This window comes from Oncorhynchus keta, chromosome 32 (genome assembly GCF_023373465.1).
Source record: "Oncorhynchus keta strain PuntledgeMale-10-30-2019 chromosome 32, Oket_V2, whole genome shotgun sequence".
Taxonomy (NCBI): domain Eukaryota; kingdom Metazoa; phylum Chordata; class Actinopteri; order Salmoniformes; family Salmonidae; genus Oncorhynchus; species Oncorhynchus keta.
Window position 1 is genome coordinate 12,246,646 of NC_068452.1, and position 26,275 is coordinate 12,272,920.

Sequence of the window (26,275 nt, forward strand, 5' to 3'; positions counted from 1 at the left end):
TGTAAACAAGGCAGAGTCAGGAGGCTCTGAGTGAACTGGATGAACTATAATCTGTGTTTACTAGTTAAGACAATTTATGATATAGATAGTAAGGTGCACCTGTAATTGTTTTAAACCTGTACCCCATTTTAGAAGTATTAAAATATGTAAATGTATGAGTTGCATTATCCTAGGAACTAACCATGACATAGAAATATGAAAATATTTCTGCAGGTTAAAATAGGTCCTTCTGTAGCTCAGTTGGTAGAGCATGGCGCTTGTAATGCCAGGGTAGTGGGTTTGATCCCCGGGACCACCCATACGTAGAATGTATGCACACACGACTGTAAGTTGCTTTGGATAAAAGCGTCTGCTAAATGGCATATATTTTATATATATATATATATTATATATATATTGTTCAAAAACAACTAATTGATTAGGTATGTTTGGGAATAGCATTGTGTGACTGTGGTATGAGAGATGTGACTGTGATATGTGAGTTGTGACTGAGTCTTAATCAGAATTTTGGATAGTAACATAGATCTGTAGTTCCTCACAGACATCTATAGTTCCTCACAGAGATCTATAGGTCCTCACAGAAATCTATAGGTCCTCACAGAGATCTATAGTTACTCACAGAGATCTATAGTTACTCACAGAGATCTATAGTTACAGAGATCTATAATTCCTCCTAGAGATCTATAGTTCCTCATATAGAAATATGCTTAATCAGATGATTGACATGTGGATAGTAAGCTTTAATATAACGTTATCTTGGGGTTCCGTTACTTCACTGCCCATCAGAGTATCATGGAGTGGTATTGAGAGCGGAATGATATTTCAGAAAGCAGCGGAAGGTTTATAGTTCCTGGGAGGCTTGATTTTGTCGTGGTCTCTCTGCGAGGTTAGAGAACCGTTGAATTCCGATCATTGTCCGGGAAACAAACGTATATTTTTTTGGTTCCGCTGGGAGAATGTTTGGAGAGCTGGTTCGTAGCTGCGGAGAGTCCTTGAAAAAGCAAATGGAATGGTTGTGGTGAGTACCTGAGAATTTCTTAAGTTTTATATGGATTCTGTGAAAATATGATGAATTGTATGTGTCTATAATCGATTACTAGAGATTTGATAAAGTAATACTGGGAATATAATTAGATACAATTTAAACAACCCATATGTAGACTAATGTAGGTTTTGAGTTGTTATTTTTAATGGATAATTTGATAAAGATGACGTTTAAGCATTATTAAACAGTCTACAGAGTCTGGGCAGTTGTCTCAGAAACTGATGGGAGTGTGTCCACTTTAGGGTAATTACCCTAAGGATGAAACTATAAAACGCGTATTGGATTTTCTCCGTCCTGGTACCACATTTGAAAAAAACTGCACATAAGTCCTGAAAATGGGGTTGGGGTTCTTCCCAATATGAGTTGCTATATTTATTGAATAAACCTTTTTCCATAAAGTTAGAGTGAACCCCACTTTCTAAGAAGTTATTTGAAGAAACTTTTGGGGCTGTTTTTCATTGTCAAGAACCCTACGTTTCTTAGGGGATCTGAGAACAACTCCAGTTGAACCCTTCATTTTTAGAGTTGTAGTCGGATCTATTTACTCTCAGATTCAAAACATGATGATTAGCATCAACGATCAAGTCAGCTTCTGCTGCTCCAATACAATATGAGGTGAGACGGTGAACTGATGTTGAACTGTGCAGTCAGTCATTCATTCTGCAGTATGAGTCTATCAAATCAAATTGTATTAGTCACATGCGCGGAATACAACAGGTGTAGTGAAATGCTTACAGTGAATCCTTAGAGTGAAATGCTGACATACAAGCCCATAAACAACAATGCAGTTTTAAAAAGTACAAATAAGAATAAGAAATAAAAGGAACAAGTAATTAAATAGCAGAAGTTATATATCAATAACTAGACTATATACATAGGGTATCGGTACAGAGTCAATTTGGAGACTATATACAGGGAGTACATTTACATTTACATTTAAGTCATTTAGCAGACGCTCTTATCCAGAGCGACTTACAAATTGGTGCATTCACCTTATGACATCCAGTGGAACAGTCACTTTACAATAGTGCATATAAATCTTAAAGGGGGGTGAGAAGGATTACTTATCCTATCCTAGGTATTCCTTAAAGAGGTGGGGTTTCAGGTGTCTCCGGAAGGTGGTGATTGACTCCACTGTCCTGGCGTCGTGAGGGAGTTTGTTCCACCATTGGGGGGCCAGAGCAGCGAACAGTTTTGACTGGGCTGAGCGGGAACTGTACTTCCTCAGTGGTAGGGAGGCGAGCAGGCCAGAGGTGGATGAACGCAGTGCCCTTGTTTGGGTGTAGGGCCTGATCAGAGCCTGGAGGTACTGAGGTGCCGTTCCCCTCACAGCTCCGTAGGCAAGCACCATGGTCTTGTAGCGGATGCGAGCTTCAACTGGAAGCCAGTGGAGAGAGCGGAGGAGCGGGGTGACGTGAGAGAACTTGGGAAGGTTGAACACCAGACGGGCTGCGGCGTTCTGGATGAGTTGTAGGGGTTTAATGGCACAGGCAGGGAGCCCAGCCAACAGCGAGTTGCAGTAATCCAGACGGGAGATGACAAGTGCCTGGATTAGGACCTGCGCCGTTTCCTGTGTGAGGCAGGGTCGTACTCTGCGGATGTTGTAGAGCATGAACCTACAGGAACGGGCCACCGCCTTGATGTTAGTTGAGAACGACAGGGTGTTGTCCAGGATCACGCCAAGGTTCTTAGCGCTCTGGGAGGAGGACACAATGGAGTTGTCAACCGTGATGGCGAGATCATGGAACGGGCAGTCCTTCCCCGGGAGGAAGAGCAGCTCCGTCTTGCTCAGCTTGAGGTGGTGATCCGTCATCCACACTGATATGTCTGCCAGACATGCAGAGATGCGATTCGCCACCTGGTCATCAGAAGGGGGAAAGGAGAAGATTAATTGTGTGTCGTCTGCATAGCAATGATAGGAGAGACCATGTGAGGTTATGACAGAGCCAAGTGACTTGGTGTATAGCGAGAATAGGAGAGGGCCTAGAACAGAGCCCTGGGGGACACCAGTGGTGAGAGCGCGTGGTGAGGAGACAGATTCTCGCCACGCCACCTGGTAGGAGCGACCTGTCAGGTAGGACGCAATCCAAGCGTGGGCCGCGCCGGAGATGCCCAACTCGGAGAGGGTGGAGAGGAGGATCTGATGGTTCACAGTATCGAAGGCAGCCGATAGGTCTAGAAGGATGAGAGCAGAGGAGAGAGAGTTAGCTTTAGCGGTGCGGAGCGCCTCCGTGATACAGAGAAGAGCAGTCTCAGTTGAATGACTAGTCTTGAAACCTGACTGATTTGGATCAAGAAGGTCATTCTGAGAGAGATAGCGGGAGAGCTGGCCAAGGACGGCACGTTCAAGAGTTTTGGAGAGAAAAGAAAGAAGGGATACTGGTCTGTAGTTGTTGACATCGGAGGGATCGAGTGTAGGTTTTTTCAGAAGGGGTGCAACTCTCGCTCTCTTGAAGACGGAAGGGACGTAGCCAGCGGTCAGGGATGAGTTGATGAGCAAGGTGAGGTAAGGGAGAAGGTCTCCGGAAATGGTCTGGAGAAGAGAGGAGGGGATAGGGTCAAGCGGGCAGGTTGTTGGGCGGCCGGCCGTCACAAGACGCGAGATTTCATCTGGAGAGAGAGGGAGAAAGAGGTCAGAGCACAGGGTAGGGCAGTGTGAGCAGAACCAGCGGTGTCGTTTGACTTAGCAAACGAGGATCGGATGTCGTCGACCTTCTTTTCAAAATGGTTGACGAAGTCATCTGCAGAGAGGGAGGAGGGGGAGGGGGAGGAGGATTCAGGAGGGAGGAGAAGGTGGCAAAGAGCTTCCTAGGGTTAGAGGCCGAAGCTTGGAATTTAGAGTGGTAGTAAGTGGCTTTAGCAGCAGAGACAGAAGAGGAAAATGTAGAGAGGAGGGAGCGAAAGGATGCCAGGTCCGCAGGGAGGCGAGTTTTCCTCCATTTCCGCTCGGCTGCCCGGAGCCCTGTTCTGTGAGCTCACAATGAGTCGTCGAGCCACGGAGCGGGAGGGGGGAGGACCGAGCCGGCCTGGAGGATAGGGGGCATAGAGAGTCAAAGGATGCAGAAAGGGAGGAGAGGAGGGTTGAGGAGGCAGAATCAGGAGATAGGTTGGAGAAGGTTTGAGCAGAGGGAAGAGATGATAGGATGGAAGAGGAGAGAGTAGCGGGGGAGAGAGAGCGAAGGTTAGGACGGCGCAATACCATCCGAGTAGGGGCAGTGTGGGAAGTGTTGGATGAGAGCGAGAGGGAAAAGGATACAAGGTAGTGGTCGGAGACTTGGAGGGGAGTTGCAATGAGGTTAGTGGAAGAACAGCATCTAGTAAAGATGAGGTCGAGCGTATTGCCTGCCTTGTGAGTAGGGGGGGAAGGTGAGAGGGTGAGGTCAAAAGAGGAGAGGAGTGGAAAGAAGGAGGCAGAGAGGAATGAGTCAAAGGTAGACGTGGGGAGGTTAAAGTCGCCCAGAACTGTGAGAGGTGAGCCGTCCTCAGGAAAGGAGCTTATCAAGGCATCAAGCTCATTGATGAACTCTCCGAGGGGACCTGGAGGGCGATACATGATAAGTATGTTAAGCTTGAAAGGGCTGGTAACTGTGACAGCATGAAATTCAAAGGAGGCGATAGACAGATGGGTAAGGGGAGAAAGAGAGAATGACCAATTGGGAGAGATGAGGATCCCAGTGCCACCACCCCGCTGACCAGAAGCTCTCGGGGTTTGCGAGAACACGTGGGCGGACGAAGAGAGAGCAGTAGGAGTAGCAGTGTTATCTGTGGTGATCCATGTTTCCGTCAGTGCCAAGAAGTCGAGGGACTGTAGGGAGGCATAGGCTGAGATGAACTCTGCCTTGTTGGCCACAGATCGGCAGTTCCATAGGCTACCGGAGACCTGGAACTCCACGTGGGTCGTGCGCGCTGGGACCACCAGATTAGGGTGGCCGCGGCCACGCGGTGTGGAGCGTTTGTATGGTCTGTGCAGAGAGGAGAGAACAGGGATAGACAGACATATAGTTGACAGGCTACAGAAGAGGCTACACTAATGCAAGGAGATTGGAATGACAAGTGGACTACACGTCTCGAATGTTCAGAAAGTTAAGCTTACGTAGCAAGAATCTTATTTACTAAAATGATTAAAATGATACAGTACTGCTGAAGTAGGCTAGCTGGCAGTGGCTGTGTTGTTGACTTTGTAGGCTAGCTGGCAGTGGCTGCGTTGTTGACACTACACTAATCAAGTCGTTCCGTTGAGTGTAATAGTTTCTACAGTGCTGCTATTCGGGGGCTAGCTGGCTAGCTAGCAGTGTTGATTACGTTACGTTGCGTTAAAAGAACGACAATAGCTGGCTAGGTAACCTAGAAAATCGCTCTAGACTACACAATTATCTTTGATACACAGACGGCTATGTAGCTAGCTATGTAGCTAGCTACGATCAAACAAATCAAACCGTTGTGCTGTAATGAAATGAAATGAAAATGTGATACTACCTGTGGAGCGAAGCAGAATGCGACCGGGTTGTTGAGTGCAGAAGTTCTATTCAGTAGACGTTGGCTAGCTGTTGGCTAGCTAGCAGTGTCTCCTACGTTAAGGATGACAAATAGCTGGCTAGCTAACCTCGGTAAATTAAGATAATCACTCTAAGACTACACGCTCTAAACTACACAATTATCTTGGATACGAAGACAGCAAAGACAACTATGTAGCTAGCTAACACTACACTAATCAAGTTGTTCAGTTGAGTGTAATAGTTTCTACAGTGCTGCTATTCGGTAGACGGTGGACGTTTGCTAGCTGGCTAGCTGCTGGGCAGATAGCAGTGTAGACTACGTTAGGACGACGAAATACGAAGTTGCAATAGAAGTGCTGACTGTTTCACTTTGTTGTCCTCTTTCTTTTCCTTTTTCTTCTGTCCTTCTTTTGTCCTTATTTTGTCTTCCTTTCTTCTGTTAACTAGATATTTTTTGTTGTTATTCTTTGTAAGCTAGCTAGCTTCTTCCAGGAGAGTCCCTAGCAACTGCTTAGCAACAAGTAAACAATTCAGCTAGCTAAGATAACTACTGTTACTACTGAGTACTGGTACAGAGTCAATGTGCGGGGGCACCAGTTAGTCAAGGTAATTGAGGTAATATGTACATATAGGGAGAGTTATTAAAGTGACTATGCATAGATGATAACAGAGATTGGGGGGGCTTCCTTGGGGGGCTTCCTCTGACACCGCCTGGTATAGAGGTCCTGGATGGCAGAATGCTTGGCCCCAGTGATGTACTGGGCTGTACACACCACCCTCTGTAGTGCCTTGTGGTTGGAGGCCAAGCTATTGCTATACCAGAAAGTGATGCAACCAGTCAGGATGCTTTCGATGGTGCAGCTGTAGAACCTTTTGAGGATCTGAGGTCCCATGCTATATCTTTTCAGTCTCCTGAAGGGGAATAGGTTTTGTCGTGCCGTCTTCACGATTGTCTTGGTGTGCTTGGACCGTGATGGATTGTTAGTGATGTGGACACCAGGGAACTTGAAGCTCTCAACCTGCTCCACTACAGCCTCGTCAATAAGAATGGGGGCGGGCTCTGTCTTCCTTTTCATGTAGTCCACAATCATTTTCTTTGTCTTGGTCACGTTGAGGGAGAGGTTGTTGTCCTGGCACCATACAGCCAGGTCTCTGACCTCCTCCATATAGGCTGTCTCCTTGTTGTTGGTGATCAGGCTGCCACTGTTGTGGCATTGGAACACTTAATGATGGTGTTGGAGTTATGCCTGGTCGTGCAGTCATGAGTGAACAGGGAGTACAGGAGGGGGCTAAGCACAAACCCCTGAGGGGCCCCTGTGTTGAGGATCAGCGTGGCGGATGTGTTGTTACCTATCCTTCAAAAACATGAGCTGGCGCACACCCAGAAAAATAGTGTGTGAGGAGGTGCTGACTAACGACGAATAAACAAACTATCAAAATAAAGTCACACACTCCATGTATAATCTCCCAGCAATTTAATGGGTTTTTACCAACGTTTCAGCATCACTGTGATGTCATGAACACTTGAACCAGGTTATGTAGACAGACAGTGCAACCAATGACAATAGTGAGGGGTGTGTCATAATGATTAAGTTAATTCAAATTAATTAGTGAAATTGCTAGGGACGTCCCAAGGATGTATCTCTACCTGAAAATACATGATCTAAATGATTGATAGTTGGTATTCAGCAGTCATAAAGCCTAAATTACTTTAATGAACTACTAAAATAGTGATTTTGTAAGACAGCATACACCGCAGCGCTACACTTTTTTTTGGCTGACTGTTCCAGCCTTCCTCTCCTCTGAAGACCCAGTGAGCGTGGAACTCAGGCAGAGAGCTGTTGATGGACTGGTTAGGAAGAACTCTTCTACAGCCAGAGAGGTGAGAGGTCACATATGGTTTAGATGGTAAATATTTATGTCCCCTTAGCGGTTCATCACATCAGCAAAAGGGAGTATGTTCCATCATCTATGTTTATTTACATTAGTGCAAATTGTCCACTGATATTGGTGTAATTTCTCACCCCTTTTGGCTGTATGAAAATTAATTTCCCCTCAGACACACATTTGTTCTTTGTTATTATGAAAGTAATTTGTGTCAAATGTACTTTCCCCCACCTCTTTACATTGCTTATGCATATTCAGTGGCCTGACCGTGTCCAGACTATGTCAAAGGCCCATCCTGGTAGATCTGAACCTAATGCAGCTCTGAGTGATCAGATGACAGAAGTCACATTTAGGTGCCAGGTGTAACTGAGGCTGTAGATGCTCCATATCATTACTTTGAGTGTATATAATATGACTAAATGTGTTTCTGTGTTGCAGGAGCAGTCAAGAAATGGAACGGCAAGGCCACAGAACATGACATAAGCAGAGCTGTGGGAGACCACCTCAAGCCCCTGGTAGAGCCGGGGGTGGTGTTTACCACTCCACCACGCCTTCAGCAGGCTGGAAAAGGGGGATTGGTCTGTTTTTCATACTAAGATGGACCAAGATACGTGTTGCTTTTACACATATTTGTTCATTGGTTTGACATGAGTCTCGATTGGTCATTGGAACAATTTGTCTTACAATATGTTCGAATCAAATCAAGCTGTATTTATACAGTACATTTCAGACATGGATGCAACACAAAGGCTTCATAGGGAAAAAACAAATAAAAACCAATGGAAAAAAAACTGAAACATTTAGTACATAAACATAAGATTTAAAAAAACATAAGACTAAACTGAAAGACTAATGAGCACCTCACTGGCAGTGTCGCCGGAACCTAAAAGACTCACATCGCCATCTGCTGACTGGAGTGGGAAATGCAGTTGAGGAACCTAAATTGTATTTTTAATTTATTTCACAAAAGGTTCATATTATAAGACTTCCTTTAAGTCGTTCAAAGAGAAGCATGATTGATTTGTGTTTAATGAGTGAGTATTTAAAACAAACCTTACACCCACTACACATTTGCAATGCATACTGGGGCGGCAGGGTAGCCTAGTGGTTAGAGCGTTGGACTAGTAACCGGAAGGCTGCAAGTTCAAACCCCCGAGCTGACAAGGTACAAATCTGTCGTTCTGCCCCTGAACAGGCAGTTCAACTGTCACTGTTCCTAGGCTGTCATTGAAAATAAGAATTTGTTCTTAACTGACTTGCCTGGTTAAATAAAGGAAAAATAAAAAAAATTCTGGCATGGAACATTTTGAGCCAGAGGCATATCTTTTATGATAGCCAAAAATGTGGTTTATTCAATTCTTCCAAATTTTTCATGACTTTGTCAATCAACTTGCTATTCATAAATCTAAATATGGTTTAGTGTTTCTGTATCAATATGGACTTTTAACACATTCAAATCCTTTGGTCATTTTGACCCCAGCCAAAAGCACATTTGATAAAGAGGACGTTTATTTCAAATCAAAATCAAATCACATTTTATTCGTCACATACACTTGTTTAGCAGTTGTTATTGTGGGTGTAGCAAAATGCTTGTGTTTCTAGCTTCGACAGTGATGAATTAACAGGTATGAATGATGGATTATGAATTAACAGGTATAAATGATGGGTTATGAACTAACAGGTATAAATGATGGGTTGTGAACTAACAGGTATAAATGATGGGTTATGAATTAACACATCCCCTCCAGGCATTTCAATACATTCAGGATTTATTCTAGTATTTCACTCGGTGATGTTTCATTATACAGGATTTCTTATAGTGAGCATAACACGACAATACATGACATCTAAGTTGCTGAATATTCTTTTGGACTAACAGTATGAAGGACACAACTCATGTTATTCTGGTTAAACAGTGGGAGACTAGTTGATTAAGGAGTGGGGATTTTTTTTACAATTAGGAAATAATAATATGATTCACTCGTACCTCAGCCAGCATTGTGAATGGTTAGGAAATAATATGTCATGTTTTACTCGTACCTCAGCCAGCATTGTGAATGGTGTCTGAGGCGGTGACATACTAGACCATGGCAGTAAATCTAATACTTAGGTGTTTTTTGTCAGGCATGAAAGGTCTGTGGTGGTTATAAGTTACATCTCTGGCCATGTTGGCAGGGTCTGAATCAAACCCAATGTCCAGTGGGATTGATCCGTTTGATCGTTTCAGTTTTTAGTAGTTTAATCCTTTGACGTATTGTTCATTTCAACATTTTTCATTTTCAACAAATTAACTGGGTTGGTTGAAAAGTGATACTAAACTTACAAACCAGGCACTATATTGACATAGTGGAAGGATTTTATATATATATATATATATATATATATATATATATATAAAAGTTATTATGTACAATGCCATTCCTATAAAACAAAACCATCAATATTCCAAACAAACTCAAATATATGCATTTTAAAATTCTAAACGAGACAAAAACCCAACAAACTACATCTCCCCGTCCCTATACTATCCCCTTAAATCATCTAAATTAACCCCAGCCCTAAACCTCTCTTCCACCTCTCCCGGGCAATATGCTGCCCCCACTTCCTCTGCTCCCTCTTCATCCTCCCACTCAAATTTCCTTCCAACCTCCTCACTATCCCCACCACCCCCCAATCTCTCCCGGTCTTTACCATGTCCCGCCTGGCTCCCCACAGCACCCATTTAAAGAGGCTTATGAGAAGTCAGAGCAGAAACCTGTCCCTGACCGTCCCCCTCACTCTCCATACACCTCTCTCTACCTTAGCCCAAGTTAAAACAGAATTCCCTTTCACCCACTAAACAACAGCCGTGCCCATACTACTCCAGCAAAGGCACAGTCCCAAAAGGTGTCTCCTCCCCGCCACAAGATGGTCTTGGACAGGTGGGGGATCACGCTAAGCTATGCCTGTACATGATGGAACGTACCGGCAAGCACTTGTGGAGGCTCAACCAATTCAGGTCCTTGAGCTTGTTGTCCAGACCCCTCGCCTGCACTCCCTCCCAGACCATCTCCACCATCTCCTTCCTGTCTGCCGCCACCTGTGGCCCGTACACCCCCACTGATCTATATCTGCAATCCCTTAAAGTGACATCCACCCCCAAAACCCTCCCCTGCATAACCACAAATGAACCCTAAACCTTTACCTCCCTGTGCCCACACAAAATCCCTACCCCTGATGAGTGCAACCCCCCCCCTATAACCCAAACCGAATCCCCCTTGTCCCACTCCCTCCTAAATCTATTAACATCCTAAGTGAACCCCCTTTAAAAAACAAAAGTCAAAACCCACACCCTCTAAATAACTAAAAACCTCTTAACAAAATCCCTTAAACACTTACATTTAAACTAACAAAAGTTATAGTAGGCTCCATAAAATTAAAAACAACCATCACCCAACTACTAACCCCCCCCAAAAAACAAAAAACAAACAGGAGCCTCACTCGATGCTCTCCTGCTCCATCTCCACCGGCAGGGACGCAGTCTCTCCTCCCGACGTCCCCCAGTCTTCCTCCATCTCACCAATCCAGGATGCAGGAATGGTGTTTGGCTCCTGAGTGCCCTGCATCCTGGGTTGACCACCAAACTTCTCCACTTCCCCAGCCCCGTATCTGGTTGGGTAGAGAGTGGGGGAGCCCATGTCCCCAAACAGGAACTCCAGGAGTTGAGGGGCTGGGGAAGCCAGCGAGGACACAGAAGTTTCTCCTGCCCCAATCACTCGCTTGGCCACCCCCTCCATGCCCCCTTCCCTCTCGCTGTCTGTTGAGAGCCCCTTCCTCTTCCCTCTCTTCTTTTGCGATGGTGGTAACAGGAAGACACCACCCCCACCAAGTTCCTCCACCATTCCCCCATCACTTCCACGAGGACACTCGGCATTCTGCTGTCCCCCCACTCTCTCCTCCTCCACTGGTCCTGCCACCGACTCCTTTTCCACCACCTCTCCCGCCATTGCTGCTCTCTCTGGCTCCTCCACTCCCTTGCTTCCTTCCACCTCTTTTCCCTCCTCTCCTCCCGGTTCTGCTGCTCCCGTGCCTTCTCTGTCCCCCTCTCCTCCTGCTGCCGCTCTTTGCTCCTCCTCCTTCCGTGAGGCCATCCCCTCTGGGCCTGTTCTCGGTTCTTGGTCTGGGCCTCCTCCCCCATCCCCCGCTCCTGCTCCCCCCCCAACCGCAGACACATATGACCTTTGACGAGCCGGGCATTCCTGCCACAGGTGCGCTGACGAGCCACACCCGTGGCACGCCTTGAGCTCGTCACAGTCCTTCGCCTCGTGCTCCCCAGATCCACAAAATCTGCACTTTCTTGTGCTGCACGAGGCTAGGATGTGGCCGTAGGCCATACAGCTCCTACAAAACGGGGGCTGACGTGCATAAAACAATGTCCCCCTGTCAGCCCCCAGGGAAAACATAGCTGGAGGATGAAGGTAGCCGCCCAGTCCCTTTGGGTCCTCCCTGAGGAGGGCCTGGAAGTCTCTCCTCCCGTTCCAAAAACCCAGGGAGTCCTTGAGGTGCCTTGCTGAGGAGATGTCATCCATGTATCTCCCCAGAAAGGCCCTCACCTCCTTGTCCTTGACGTACGGGTTGGAAATGTTCACAGTTACAATCCTGAAATTGTTTTTTGCCAAGCTGGTTACCTCGTAGTGGCACATCGGCCTCACACCTCCCACTTCTCGCACCTTTTTCAGGATCTCATTGTGTTTTTCTTTTGAGTGTAAAGCCACATCATAAGTTCCCTCCAACGGGTAACCTTGGAGGCAAAACACATCCTTCCCTGTCAGTTTAAGGATCCACATCAAGATAGTCCTTCCAAATGTTTCACGTCCGAATGGCTCAATCCCCTTGTCCTTCCACGCAAAGCGAACTGTATTCGCCAGTCCGATCCCAGGGACCAACCTATTTGAAGAATTTTGCGCCATCTCCACTCCCGCTCTCTTCTAAAAAAGGAAAAACTGAAAAGAAAAGCAATAACAGCTGAGAATCATTACCCCCAAAAAACTTTTACTGGCCATCGGCTTTCAGCTAAGGGGTTACGGTACATCAGTACCCAACTTTAACTTAGCCACCCACACAAGAGAGAAGCCTTATAGCTGTGATCAATGTGGCAAGAGATACTCTGATTCAAGTGGTCTGATTAAACTTCAGAAAATACATGCATGAGATCCACAGAGTGTAGAATGATCTCCAACACCAGACCTATGTACATCAAATCACATTTTATTTGTCACATAAACTTGTTTAGCAGATGTTATTGCCGGTGTAGCAAAATGCTTGTGTTTCTAGCTCCAACAGTCCAGTAATATCTAACAATACACACAATCTAAAGGAATGGAATTAAGAATATATAAATATTTGGACGAGTGATGTCAGAGGGGCATAGACTAAGTTCCTTGGCGTACACATCACGGACAAACTGAATTGGTCCACCCACACAGACAGCGTTGTGAAAAAGGCGCAGCAGCGCCTCTTCAACCTCAGGAGGCTGAAGAAATTAATCTTGTCACCAAAAGCCCTCAAACTTCTACAGATGCACAAGCAAGAGCATCCTGTCGGGCTATATCACCGCCTGGTACGGCAACTGCTCCGCCCACAACCGTAAGGCTCTCCAGAGGGTAGTGAGGTCTGCACAACGCATCACCGGGGGCAAACTACCTGCCCTCCAGGACACCTACACCACCTGATGTCACAGGAAGGCCATAATAATAAAGATCATCAAGGACAACAACCACCCTGCCACTGCCTGTTCACCACGCTATCATCCAGAAAGCGAGGTCAGTATAGGTGCATCAAAGCAGGGGCCGAGAGACTGAAAAACAGCTTCTATCTCAAGGCCATCAGACTGTTAAACAGCCACCACTAACATTGAGTGGCTGCTGGAAAACATACTGACAACTCCAGCCACTTTAATAATCGAAATTGATGTAAAAATATGCATCACTAGCCAGTTTAAACAATGCCACTTAATATAATGTTTACATACCCTACATTACTAATCTCATATGTATATACTGTACTCAATACCATCACTGCATCTTGCCATGCCGTTCTGTACCATCACTCATTCATATATCTTCATGTACATATTCTTTATCCCTTTACACTTGTGTGTATAAGGTAGTAGTTGTGGAATTGTTAGGTTAGATTACTCGTTGGTTATTACTGCATTGTCGGAACTAGAAGCACAAGCATTTCACTACACTCGCATTAACATCTGCTAACCATGTGTATGTGACAAATACAATTTGATATACAGTAGAACAGGATAGAATACAGTATATACATATGAGATGAGTAATACATAGACTACGATACAGTAGAATAGGATAGAATACAGTATATACCCGAGGTGGGACCAAGTCATTGTTTTACAAGTCACAAGTAAGTCTCAAGGCTTAGCACTCAAGTGCCAAGTCAAGACAAGCTATGGGGCGCAATCAAGCGATGTAGGCTTGAACACAATCACCCAACCTTAACACACACACCCTCTCTGTGTGTGGTTACAGTATGGGTCTAACGTATGTCAATGGTTTTAGGAACAGCAGTAACATCAGGCAGGATTTAGGCTACCAACTGCCAAGCCAGTTGTAGCTCAATCTTGAGTGCAATGTTCACGTTCCCGCATTGACTGTGTGGAGGCTCATTGATTTAATGTTACGTTAGCCTACATGCTATACTAGCAAAACAATTAATTGTATAGCTGTCGGCTATATTAGCCACGACTTACCGTTCTTTGTGCAGCTTCAAATGTCGAACAAATTTGGAAGTTGTTGCGCCTCCGTCTGTAATTTTCTTCCTGGGTGTTTTGCAAGTTGCAATCCGTTTTTTGTTGATACAGCGTAGTCTTTATATCCGAAAATAATAATGACTTAATTACATCAAGTGTCCAATGGCAAAACGTTTGATTTAATTACATCAAGCGTCCCAATGGTAAAACGTTTGATTTAATTACATCAAGCGTTCCGATGGTAAAACGTTTGATTTAATTACATCAAGCGTTCCAATGGTAAAACGTTTGATTTAATTACATCAAGCGTCCCAATGGTAAAACCTTTGAGTTCATTGTGACACGGTCACGTTGCCTGCTGTGTATTGCCACGTTGGGATGCAACCTTTTTTTTAATATCCTTTTTAATATTTTTTTATTTGTAATAATTTTACCCCCGTTTTTTTCTCCCCAATTTCGATCTTGTTTCATCTCTGGGGGAGGCGAAAGTCAAGTCATACGTACACTGAAACATGACCCGCAATACCCAGCTTCTTCACATCAGTCCTACATCGAGTGGACCATCAACGAAACGTTAACAATTGATCAAATGCATCTAATGCCTGAAATACTGTAATCCTCAATATCTCTTATTAGTTTAGCCCAATATGTAGTCTTAGAGGGTCAATCAGCAGTTGTTACATCCATTTTGGGACTTATACATTAATGATATGTACCCATTGTTTCTTGAAGAAATCACTTATAAATGCCTCATGAGCTTTGTTCAACTGTCGTACCCCATCAGTTGTCTTGCCTATGCCGCTCTGTACCATCACACATTCATATATCTTTATGTACATATTCTTTATCCCTTTACACTTGTGTGTATAAGGTAGTAGTTTTGGAATTGTTAGCTAGATTATTTGTTGGTTATTACTGCATTGTTGGAACTAGAAGAACAAGCATTTCGCTACACTCACATTAACATCTGCTAACCATGTGTATGTGACAAATAAAATTTGATTTGATTGATTTGATATAGAGGAAAGGATGGAATTGAGCACGATTAGATTCTAAATAGAGGAAAGGAACACTATTATATTGTAAATAGAGGAAAGGATGGAATGGACACTATTCGATTCTAAATAGAGGAAAGGATGGAATGGACACTATTATATTCTAAATAGAGGAAAGGATGGAATGGACACTATTATATTCTAAATAGAGGAAAGGATGGAATGGACACTATTATATTGTAAATAGAGGAAAGGATGGAATGGACACTATTCGATTCTAAATAGAGGAAAGGATGGAATGGACACTATTAGATTCTAAATAGAGGAAAGGATGGAATGGACACTCAGATTGAAAATAGCAGTGATGTCACAAACATGTCCCATCCTCAAGTCTCTCTCTTTGAAGTGAGTTTGGAAAATCACTATGCAGCATCTTAAAAATAGTTTTCACAAACACACTTTATATGTCCGAACTTAGAATCAAATAGACTTCCCAAAAATAACATGGCATTTACTTTTTTTCACCTTAATTTAATCAGATATGTCAATTGAGAACCAATTCACATTTACAATGACAATCTGAATGAAGAAATTGCATTCAATCAATCTTAAGTTCATAATCAAAACATCATATATTTTTTACACTATTTTAATCTGATTTTCGACATCATCATGTTTTGAGCTGGAAAATAAAATGTAAACCTATTTTTCAGTATGATTTCATTCGTACAATATGATTTAATGTAGCATGAACAAAAACCCAATTTCTCAATCAAAGACACAGCCTCACTCTTCTCTCGTGTGATTTCAGGTCCTCTTGACTGGGAAAATGTATTTTCACAATGAGAGCAGTGGTATGTCTTCTCCTCCTGTGTCTTAGTATGTTGAAAAGGCTTTTCTCCTGTGTGTTCTCTCGTGCTTTTTCATGCTCCCCAACCGGGTGAAACTCTTTTCACACCGGGAACATTGGTAAGGCTTTTCTGCTGAGTGTATTCTCTCATGGGCCTTTAGGCTCGCATACCACCTACAATTCCTTCCACAGTGGGAACAGTGTGTCCCCTCTGTATTATTCAGGTTCTCTAACCCAGTAAATATATTTTCACACTGAGAGCAGTGGTAGGTCTTCCTATCTTCTGTGTGTATTTCTTCATGTTGTTTCAGGTACCATAACTGGGTAAACCTCTTTCCACACTGGGAAAATTGGAAACGCTTTTCTCTTGTGTGTGTGTCCTCTCATGCTCCTTTAGGTTCCCTAACTTGGTAAAACTCTTTCCACAGTGGGAGCAATCATAAGGGTTTTCTCCTGTATGTGTTCTCTCATGTACATTCAGGTTCCTTAACCCCTTAAAACTCTTTCCACACTGGGAGCAGTGGTGTTGTCTTGCTGGTTTGGGCGTCTCTGGGCCTGGTTCCCCTGAAGGACTCTTCCCGCTGTCAGAGTGAGAGTCTGGTCCCTCTCCTACCAAAGACAAACAGACTATTTAGTTAAATACTAAACAGAGAACTGAATTAAACCTCCATAAAAATAAAATTGTCTTCCTGTGTGGCTAGATTCCTCAAAAACCTGAAGTCAGTTTTCAGAACATTCCATAATTTAATAAAAAACATAATAATAATAATGTAGAACATAAAATCGAATCTTACTCTCATGTTTATAGCAGAGCTCAATAATAGGGAAAGGGGGTAATATTAGATAATGTCATGCATGTCATGTATAGGCTGAGCAGAGCTCTATAATTATAGATAATGTCATGTTTATAGGCTGAACAGAGCTCTATAATAATAGATAATGTCATGTTTTAGGCTGAGCAGAGGTCTATAATAATATATATTACTTTTTCAGTCAATGTTATAGGCTGCATGCTTGTTATTTTATATATTTCTCCAACATTATTTAGAAATCAGATTTTGAGGGTTTACACACTCAATGCAAGGTCTACAATAGACACACGTCAAACGTTTCACTTATAAACTATATAAACTTATGTTTGCCATTCTGTGAGACAATTAAGTTGGGGGGGGTCTCTGATGGTATACACATGTTACAGTTAAGCAATAAGGCCCGAGGAAGTGTGGTATATGGCCAATATAGCATGGTTAAAGACTGTCCTTTGTACGACGCAACGCAGAGTGCATGGATACAGCCCTTAGCCGTGGTATATTGGCCATATATCATAAACCCGAGGTGGCTTATTGCAATTATAAACTGGTTACCAACGTAATCATTACAGTAAAAATACATGTTTTGTCATACCTATGTGGTATACGGCCTCATATACCACGGCTGTCAGCCAATCAGCATTCAGGGCTTTAACCACCCATTTTTAAACATAGCTTTAACATTATATTATAACATAAATTCATATAATACAGAACAACATTTAAGTATAGCATTTCAGTAGCATGCTGCTACATTCGTTCAAAAACTGTGGAGAGTTAGTGCCCTTTTTTAAGACAGTACTTACTGGTGGTAATCAGATCTCCTGACTCCTCTGTCAATACGACAGTTCTCTCTCCCTCTTTCTCGTCATTCACTTCAAAAACTGCATCCTCCTCTTTCCCTTCCTCCTCTTGTTTTACTGTAACATCATCCTCTTCCTTCTCCTCTTTCACGACAACGTTCAGCCCCAGAGCTTCTTTCTCCGTCCAGCAGACCACCTCTTCTTCAGCAGGAGGAGAGTAGCTTAGTGAGCTCATAGTCGGGATGTTAGCTAGAGCGACTAGTTTAGTGCTAGGCTAACTTATAAAGCCAGCTAGTTGACTAACAATGTACATGTAACATTTCAATTGGGGCAATTAACTATATGTCAGAAGTATATTTAAAACACAGAGGCAAATATGCACAGAAACAGTCTAAATGTTTCGGCTGTTGACTACCAAGGTGGCAGACTCGTTGTTGTTGCAGTGTTCCGTCCACTAGATTATACGTCACGCTGGCAGCAACGCCTGAAATACTCATATCGCCGTCTGCTGACGGAGTGGGTAACGCAGTTAAGATACGTTTGTTTATTTTTCATTCCTTTCATTAAATAATAATATTATATTCAGACGTTTAAATAGAGCAGTGCATATTTTGAGTGAGAATTTAAAACATACTGTCCTTTATGTCATTATTATAGATGACACCCCACACCGTAGCACGTAGCAGCATAGCCTTTATGTCATTATTATAGATGACATGCCACACCGTAGCAGCATAGCCTTTGTCATTTTTTATAGATGACATCCCACACCGTAGCAGCGTAGCCTTTATGTCATTTACTAAACCACTGGCCGTGTTCGAGAGCGTCAAATCAATGCTGCATTGTGGGTAAATTATGACTGGCTGACTGATTTATAAATAATAATGAGTAGTTATTTATGATGCAAGTCAGTCGCCTGCAGTATCGAACAAGCCCAAAACCAAACCAATCAGGTGGTTGTTCGATGAAATGAAGCTTCAGACGTCATTGATTAGCGATTTGGACGCATGCCTCGTAGCTCCGGAATCAAACATAACTTCCCTACCGAAAAGTTGACCAAACAAAAAGGAGCAAGCAGGTATGATTTTCAAAACTCATGCTTCCTACACTTCAACTTGTTGTCTGAAAATTAAATATACATTTTACTCAACTACGTTACCCACTCCAGTCTGCAGATGGCGAAGTGAGACTTTAAGGCGATGCTGCTGGTGTGACGTATAATCTAGTGGACGGAACGCTTCTCTCAACAGCAGCAACAGTTAGTCATCCACCTCGGTAGCTTGTTCAACAAAATAGCCGAACCAATAAAGCTCTTTAGACGATTTTGTGTATATTAGCATCTGTGTTTTAAACCCACTTCTGTCCTCTAGTTAGTTATCCAATTTAATATTTACGTTGTTGTTATTCAGCTAGCTGTCTGGTTAAGTTAGCATTAGCCTAGCAAGCTAACATCCCCGACCATGCGGTCACTAAGCTACTAAGCTCCTGATAGAGAAGAGAGGTGGGTATCACAGTAAAACAAGAAGTAGAGGGTGAGGCCGTTACTGTGAAAGAAGAGGAATACATGTTCAGAGTGAAAGAGGAGGAGGATGTTAGAGTAAAAGAAGAGGAGGAAGAGTTTTATGGATTGAAAGAGGAGGAGGGGAGATGACTCACATCGAAAAAAGGAGGGGGAAGAAGAGGAGGAACCTGGGTATCTGTGTCCCGGTTTCCCAAATGCATCTTAAGGTGTCCGATGGTTCTAACGTTGAATTTAGCCATAAAATGGTTTTGAGAAACTGTTTCCTGATTACCACTAGTAAGTACTGTCTTAAAAACACAAGCACAAACTCTGCAGATCTGATGTTTGGTGTTAAAGTGGGAAATCAGCAATTGCTACATCCATATTGTGACTTTTAAATCATTTATTTCTAGCCATTGATTCTTGAAGAATATAACACATGCCTCATAAGCTTAGTTCAACTGCTGTAAACAATGTAAAAAAAACACTACAGCCTCAACATGGTTAAAACTATAATGTTGATATCATGGATGGTCAGTCCTTGCATCCATAGGTCTGTCTATGAATTTGAGAGTAGTTTCACTTCTCCATCCCCATTCATCATCTGGGAAATGATGTAAATATATCACTAGCCACTTTAAACAATGCTACCTTATATAATGTTACTTACCCTACATTATTCATCTCATATGCATACGTATATACTGCACTCTATATCATCGACTGCATCCTTATGTAATACATGTATCACTAGCCACTTTAACTATGCCACTTCGTTTACATACTCATCTCATATGTATATACTGTACTCGATACCATCTACTGTATCTTGCCTATGCTGCTCTGTACCATCACTCATTCATATGTACATATTCTTTATCATTAACATCTGCTAACCATGTGTATGTGACAAATAAAATTGGATTTGATTTATTACCAAAACAGTGGTGGAATTACAGATTTGTTATTGTTTGAACTGCAGACTGCTGGGTTGTGTGGGTTTTTTAAACAGAGACTTGGTTTGGTAAACAGCTGAGGGATGGGGGCTGGAGAAATGTAACCACTCTTAAATTCATAGAGAAAGCTTTTGTAGCAACCGAAACCCAACACCTAGCGACCTCGTCAAGAAGTTCAGACATCTTGGCCTAACAGTTATAAGGTGTTGGCTTGACAGGTACTGGACCCAGGTTTGAGCTCAACTCAGGGCTACCCCCTGAATTGACTACACTATGAATACAAAGACCGGCCATCCATGAGGTCAAAATCATCGTTTTAAACGGATTGAGGCTATATAGTATATTCTAGAATTCATCCATGATGTTATAATGATAGTTTAACCAGGTTTCTAGGATATATACTATATTCTAGAATTCATCCAGGATGTCATAATGATAGTTTAACCAGGTTTCTAGGATATATAGTATATTCTAGCATTCATCCATGATGTCATAATGATAGTTTAACCAGGCTTCTAGGATATATAGTATATTCTAGCATTCATCCATGATGTCATAATGATGGTTTAACCAGGTTTCTAGGCTATATAGTATATTCTAGTATTCATCTATGATGTCATAATGATAGTTTAACCAGGTTTCTAGGCTATATACAGTGAGGGGGGAAAAGTATTTGATCCCCTGCTGATTTTGTACGTTTGCCCACTGACAAAGAAATTATCAGTCTATAATTTTAATGGTAGGTTTATTTGAACAGTGAGAGACAGAATAACAACAAAAAAAATCCAGAAAAACGCATGTCAAAAATGTTATAAATTGATTTGCATTTTAATGAGGGAAATAAGTATTTGACCCCTCTCAATCAGGAAGATTTCTGGCTCCCAGGTGTTTTTTATACAGGTAACGAGCTGAAATTAGGAGCACACTCTTAAAGGCAGTGCTCCTAATCTCAGTTTGTTACCTCTATAGAAGACACCTGTCCACAGAAGCAATCAATCAGATTCCAAACTCTCCACCATGGCCAAGACCAAAGAGGATGTCAGACAAGATTGTAGACCTACACAAGGCTGGAATGGGCTACAAGACCATCACCAAGCAGCTTGGTGAGAAGGTGACAACAGTTGGTGCGATTATTCGCAAATGGTAGAAACAAAAAACTGTCAATCTCCCTCGGCCTGGGGCTCCATGCAAGATCTCACCTCGTGGAGTTGTAACCACAGTCATGAGAACGGCAAGGGATCAGCCCAGAACTACACGGGAGGATCTTGTCAATGATCTCAAGGCAGCTGGGACCATAGTCACCAAGAAAACAACTGGTAACACACTACGCCGTGAAGGACTGAAATCCTGCAGCGCCCGCAAGGTCCCCCTGCTCAAAAAAGCACATATACATGCCCGTCTGAAGTTTGCCAATGAACATCTGAATGATTCAGAGGACAACTGGGTGAAAGTGTTGTGGTCAGATGAGACCAAAATGGAGCTTTTGGCAACTCAACTCGCTGTGTTTGGAGGAGGATGAAGGCTGCCTATGACCCCAATAACACCATCCCCACTGTCAAACATGGAGATGGAAACATGCTTTGGGGGTGTATTTCTGCTAAGGGGACAGGACAACTTCACCGAATCAAAGGGACAATGGACGGGGCAATGTACCGTCAAATCTTGGGTGAGAACCTCATTTCCTCAGCCAGGGCATCGAAAATGGGTCGTGGATGGGTATTCCAGCATGACAATGACCCAAAACTCACGGCCAAGGCAACAAAGGAATGGCTCAAGAAGAAGCACATTATAAGGTCCTGGAGTGGCCTAGCCTGTCTCCAGACCTTAATCCCATAGAAAATCTGTGGCGGGAGCTGAAGGTTCGAGTTGCCAAACGTCAGTCTCGAAACCTTCATGACTTGGAGAAGATCTGCAAAGAGGAGGGGGACAAAATCCCTGCTGAGATGTGTGCAAACCTGGTGTTGCCAACTACAAGAAACATCTGACCTCTGTGATGGCCAACAAGGGTTTTGCCACCAACTACAAAGTAATGTTTTGCAGAGGGGTCAAATACTTATAAATGCAAATCAATTTAGAACATTTTTGACATGAGTTTTTCTGGATTTTTGTGTTGCTCTTCTGTCTTTCACTGTTCTAATTAACCTACCATTAAAATTATAGACTGATCATTTCCTTGTCAGTGGGCAAATGTGAAAAATCAGCAGGGGATCAAATACTTTTTTACCTCACTGTAGTATTTTCTAGAATTGCCAGTGTAGATTTCCTGTGGTGGTCAAATTGTTACAGCTGTTGATAAGTCATTGTGTAATATTCAGCCAATTTATTTTCATGCCATTACGTTAAAGGCGAAACATACCTAGATTCAATGACATTCATGAATTGGTTTGAAACCTTTGTTTTAAAATCTTCTCAAAGTTGGTGCCTTGACGGATTTGTAGGAAATGGTTTGTCATAAAACAAATGTTATTTATTTAAATGTAACCTTTATTTAACTAGGCAAGTAATTTAAGAACAAATTGTTATTTACAATGCCTGCCTACCCCGGACAACGCTGGGCCAATTGTGTGCCGCCTTATGAGACTCCCAATCACGGCCGGTTGTAATACAGCCTGGATTTGATCCAGGGTGTCTGTAGTGACGCCTCAAGCACTGAGATGCAGTGTCCGCTGTGCCACCCGGGAGCCCCAAAATCTTGTTCTAGTGTTGTCCCCAACTAAAATATATCTTGGTCAACCAAGAGTCATCTGTTCTTTCTACTAATCACCCCATGTTTTAATAAAATCAACTATATGTGTGTAACTTGTCTGATGCTTTAAGCATGCTTTTTGATTAAATAATTACAGATACACAAGTTACTCGAGGGACCCAGTCATCAATATAACCGAGAGAAACTCTTCCCTCCTCCTCCTCCCGCTGCTGCTGGACGTAAATTCTGCCGTTATGCTCCTGAAGTTTTCAATAATACACGACACCAGCGGTCGTCAAACTTTTTCCATTTGGAGTGCCAATTTATCTTACAATTTCTTTTCATGTGCTCATTTTTTGTGGAACAGATTCATTTAATTTATAATAGTATCTTCAAAATCATCGTCTGTGATTCATTTTGATTTATTTATCCGATATTTTACCAAGTAAGTTGACTGAGAACACGTCATTTGCAGCAACGACCTGGGGAATAGTTACAGGGGACATTAATCTACATTCTATATAAATCTAAATGAAAATTATACAAATCTCAATTTAACTTTTATTGCCATTGCCAACTATGGAAAAATAGCCGACATAAAGCCAACAAATAAAAACATTGCAGCCTACAGGTAGAAAATATCCCGATAAAAATACATATCCTATAAATCACATTGGCTGCACATGCCCTGTCTTCAACAAACTTTAAACATTGTATCAACTATCAACTGGGTTAGCCCAAAACTCGAGATAGCAAGCTTATAAAATATTCTGGGCCCTCTGAGTTTCCCGGCCAGTGAGTTTGGGACAGACCGCTGTCGGCTATTTGTGTAAAGGATAAGAAGTAATCAGGTATTTTATGACATTTCCACTGGATCAGAGCATTACATTTTTCCCATTTATGCTGAGTGGTTATCAAAAGGGCGAGAGCTGGAAATATTTAATGAAAATACTTTGAGGAACTATTGTCATTCGCAATTGATTTTGATTAGATTTTGTTTACTTGCTGTTTGAGGTGAAGAAAAAATTGCTTTGAGAAGCTCCAACTCATTAGTGGTGGTGCGTTAAGACAATCAGAAATACTATCAGACATCCCAACTGTAACTTTGACTATAATTACGTTATGACTATAACTAATGTTCCCTGAAGGAGGGAAATGAGGTACAGGTAACAGCCTGTAGCTCAGGCACAGAACCAAGGATATGCATATTCTTGGTACCATTTGAAAGAAAACACTCTGAACTTTGTGTAAATGTGAATTCAATGTAGGAGAATAACACACAATAGATCTGGTTTAGATAAAACAATGAAAAAAAAACATATGTCTTCCTCTCTACACCAATAACAGACAGCTACTGTGGGATCCCTCTCCTTTGTCGTCCCCTCTACACCAATACCAGATAGCTGCTGTGGGATCCCTCTCCTTTGTCGTCCTCTCTACACCAATAATAGACAACTACTGTGGGTCTCCCAATCACGGCCGGATGTGATACAGCCTGGATTGGAACCAGGGACTGTAGTGACACCTCTTTCACTGAGATGCAGTGACTTAGACCGCTGCGTCCGTGTGTGTGTTTGTTAACTTTTTAACTGTACTAGAATGCTTAAAAGGCCGCAAATTTTTTTTATATTGGTTATCAGTATCGTTTTTTGGGAGAAGGAAAATATTGGCCAAAAATGTAATATTGCTGCATCGATGTATTCTAAAATAGATTGATGAGGATTTAAAAAATAATAATCTTCACACAATACCCCTTAATGCCAAAGGAAAAACGGGTTTAGATTTTTTGCAAATTTATGAAAACTATTCCCTAGGATAACTAGTCTGAGTAATGTAAGATGTACGATCCCAGGATAAATAGTCTGAGAAATGTAAGATGTAAGATCCCAGGATAAATAGTCTGAGTAATGTAAGATCCCAGGATAACTAGTCTCAGTAATGTTAGATCCCAGGATAACTAGTCTCAGAGTAATGTAAGTTTCAGATAGTTTAAACCATTACAGTCTAAGCCTTGTCTGAGGGGGAGGTCCTTCTAAGCTATATGGAATTGTTTTAAGAAGGTTTAAATAACTTGAAGGGCTTCCCCGGTATAGTACTGTAGAAACACCCTCCATTTACATTACATTTAAGTCATTTAGCAGACGCTCTTATCCAGAGCGACTTACAAATTGGTGCATTCACCTTATGACATCCAGTGGAACAGCCACTTTACAATAGTGCATCTAAATCTTTTAAGGGGGGGGGGGGGTGAGAAGGATTACTTTATCCTATCCTAGGTATTCCTTAAAGAGGTGGGGTTTCAGGTGTCTCCGGAAGGTGGTGATTGACTCCGCTGTCCTGGCGTCGTGAGGGAGTTTGTTCCACCATTGGGGGGCCAGAGCAGCGAACAGTTTTGACTGGGCTGAGCGGGAACTGTACTTCCTCAGTGGTAGGGAGGCGAGAAGGCCAGAGGTGGATGAACGCAGTGCCCTTGGTTGGGTGTAGGGCCTGATCAGAGCCTGGAGGTACTGAGGTGCCGTTCCCCTCACAGCTCCGTAGGCAAGCACCATGGTCTTGTAGCGGATGCGAGCTTCAACTGGAAGCCAGTGGAGAGAGCGGAGGAGCGGAGTGACGTGAGAGAACTTGGGAAGGTTGAACACCAGAGGGGCTGCGGCGTTCTGGATGAGTTGTAGGGGTTTAATGGCACAGGCAGGGAGCCCAGCCAACAGCTAGTTGCAATAATCCAGACGGGAGATGACAAGTGCCTGGATTAGGACCTGCGCCGCTTCCTGTGTGAGGCATGGTCGTACTCTGTGGATGTTGTAGAGCATGAACCTACAGGAACGGGCCACCGCCTTGATGTTAGTTGAGAACGACAGGGTGTTGTCCAGGATCACGCCAAGGTTCTTAGCGCTCTGGGAGGAGGACACAATGGAGTTGTCAACCGTGATGGCGAGATCATGGAACGGGCAGTCCTTCCCCGGGAGGAAGAGCAGCTCCGTCTTGCCGAGGTTCAGCTTGAGGTGGTGATCCGTCATCCACACTGATATGTCTGCCAGACATGCAGAGATGCGATTCGCCACCTGGTCATCAGAAGGGGGAAAGGAGAAGATTAATTGTGTGTCGTCTGCATAGCAATGATAGGAGAGACCATGTGAGGTTATGACAGAGCCAAGTGACTTGGTGTATAGCGAGAATAGGAGAGGGCCTAGAACAGAGCCCTGGGGGACACCAGTGGTGAGAGCGCGTGGTGAGGAGACAGATTCTCGCCACGCCACCTGGTAGGAGCGACCTGTCAGGTAGGACGCAATCCAAGCGTGGGCCGCGCCGGAGATGCCCAACTCGGAGAGGGTGGAGAGTTGGATCTGATGGTTCACAGTATCGAAGGCAGCCGATAGGTCTAGAAGGATGAGAGCAATATGCCCTCCAATATGAAGGGCTTACCCAGTATAGTACTGTTTTAAGGTTATACCAAGGATCATTTGGCTTTCTGAGTTTGAGTTGTAAAGATGCC

General features: G+C 43.1%; 1 protein-coding gene across 1 annotated transcript; it reads right to left on the reverse strand.

The window, feature by feature from the left end:
- Positions 1-15,619: 15,619 nt before the first annotated feature.
- LOC118365133 (zinc finger protein 436-like) lies at positions 15,620-20,059 on the reverse strand. The gene is made up of 2 exons (XM_035747091.2): positions 17,643-20,059; positions 15,620-16,636 (listed from the first exon to the last, which is right to left on the reverse strand). The coding sequence occupies exons 1-2, from the start codon at positions 17,872-17,874 to the stop codon at positions 16,335-16,337; spliced, it is 534 nt and encodes a 177-aa protein (XP_035602984.1). The 5' UTR covers positions 17,875-20,059; the 3' UTR covers positions 15,620-16,334.
- Positions 20,060-26,275: the final 6,216 nt, after the last annotated feature.

Excerpts from the sequence above, each read along its gene's own strand:
- LOC118365133 (XM_035747091.2), bottom strand. The coding sequence starts at position 17,874 with ATGAGCTCACTAAGCTACTCTCCTCCTGCTGAAGAAGAGGTGGTCTGC. Across the intron at positions 16,637-17,642 it reads AGGAGATCTGATTACCACCA|GAGAGGGACCAGACTCTCAC; the intron begins GTAAGTACTGTC and ends TGTCTTTGGTAG.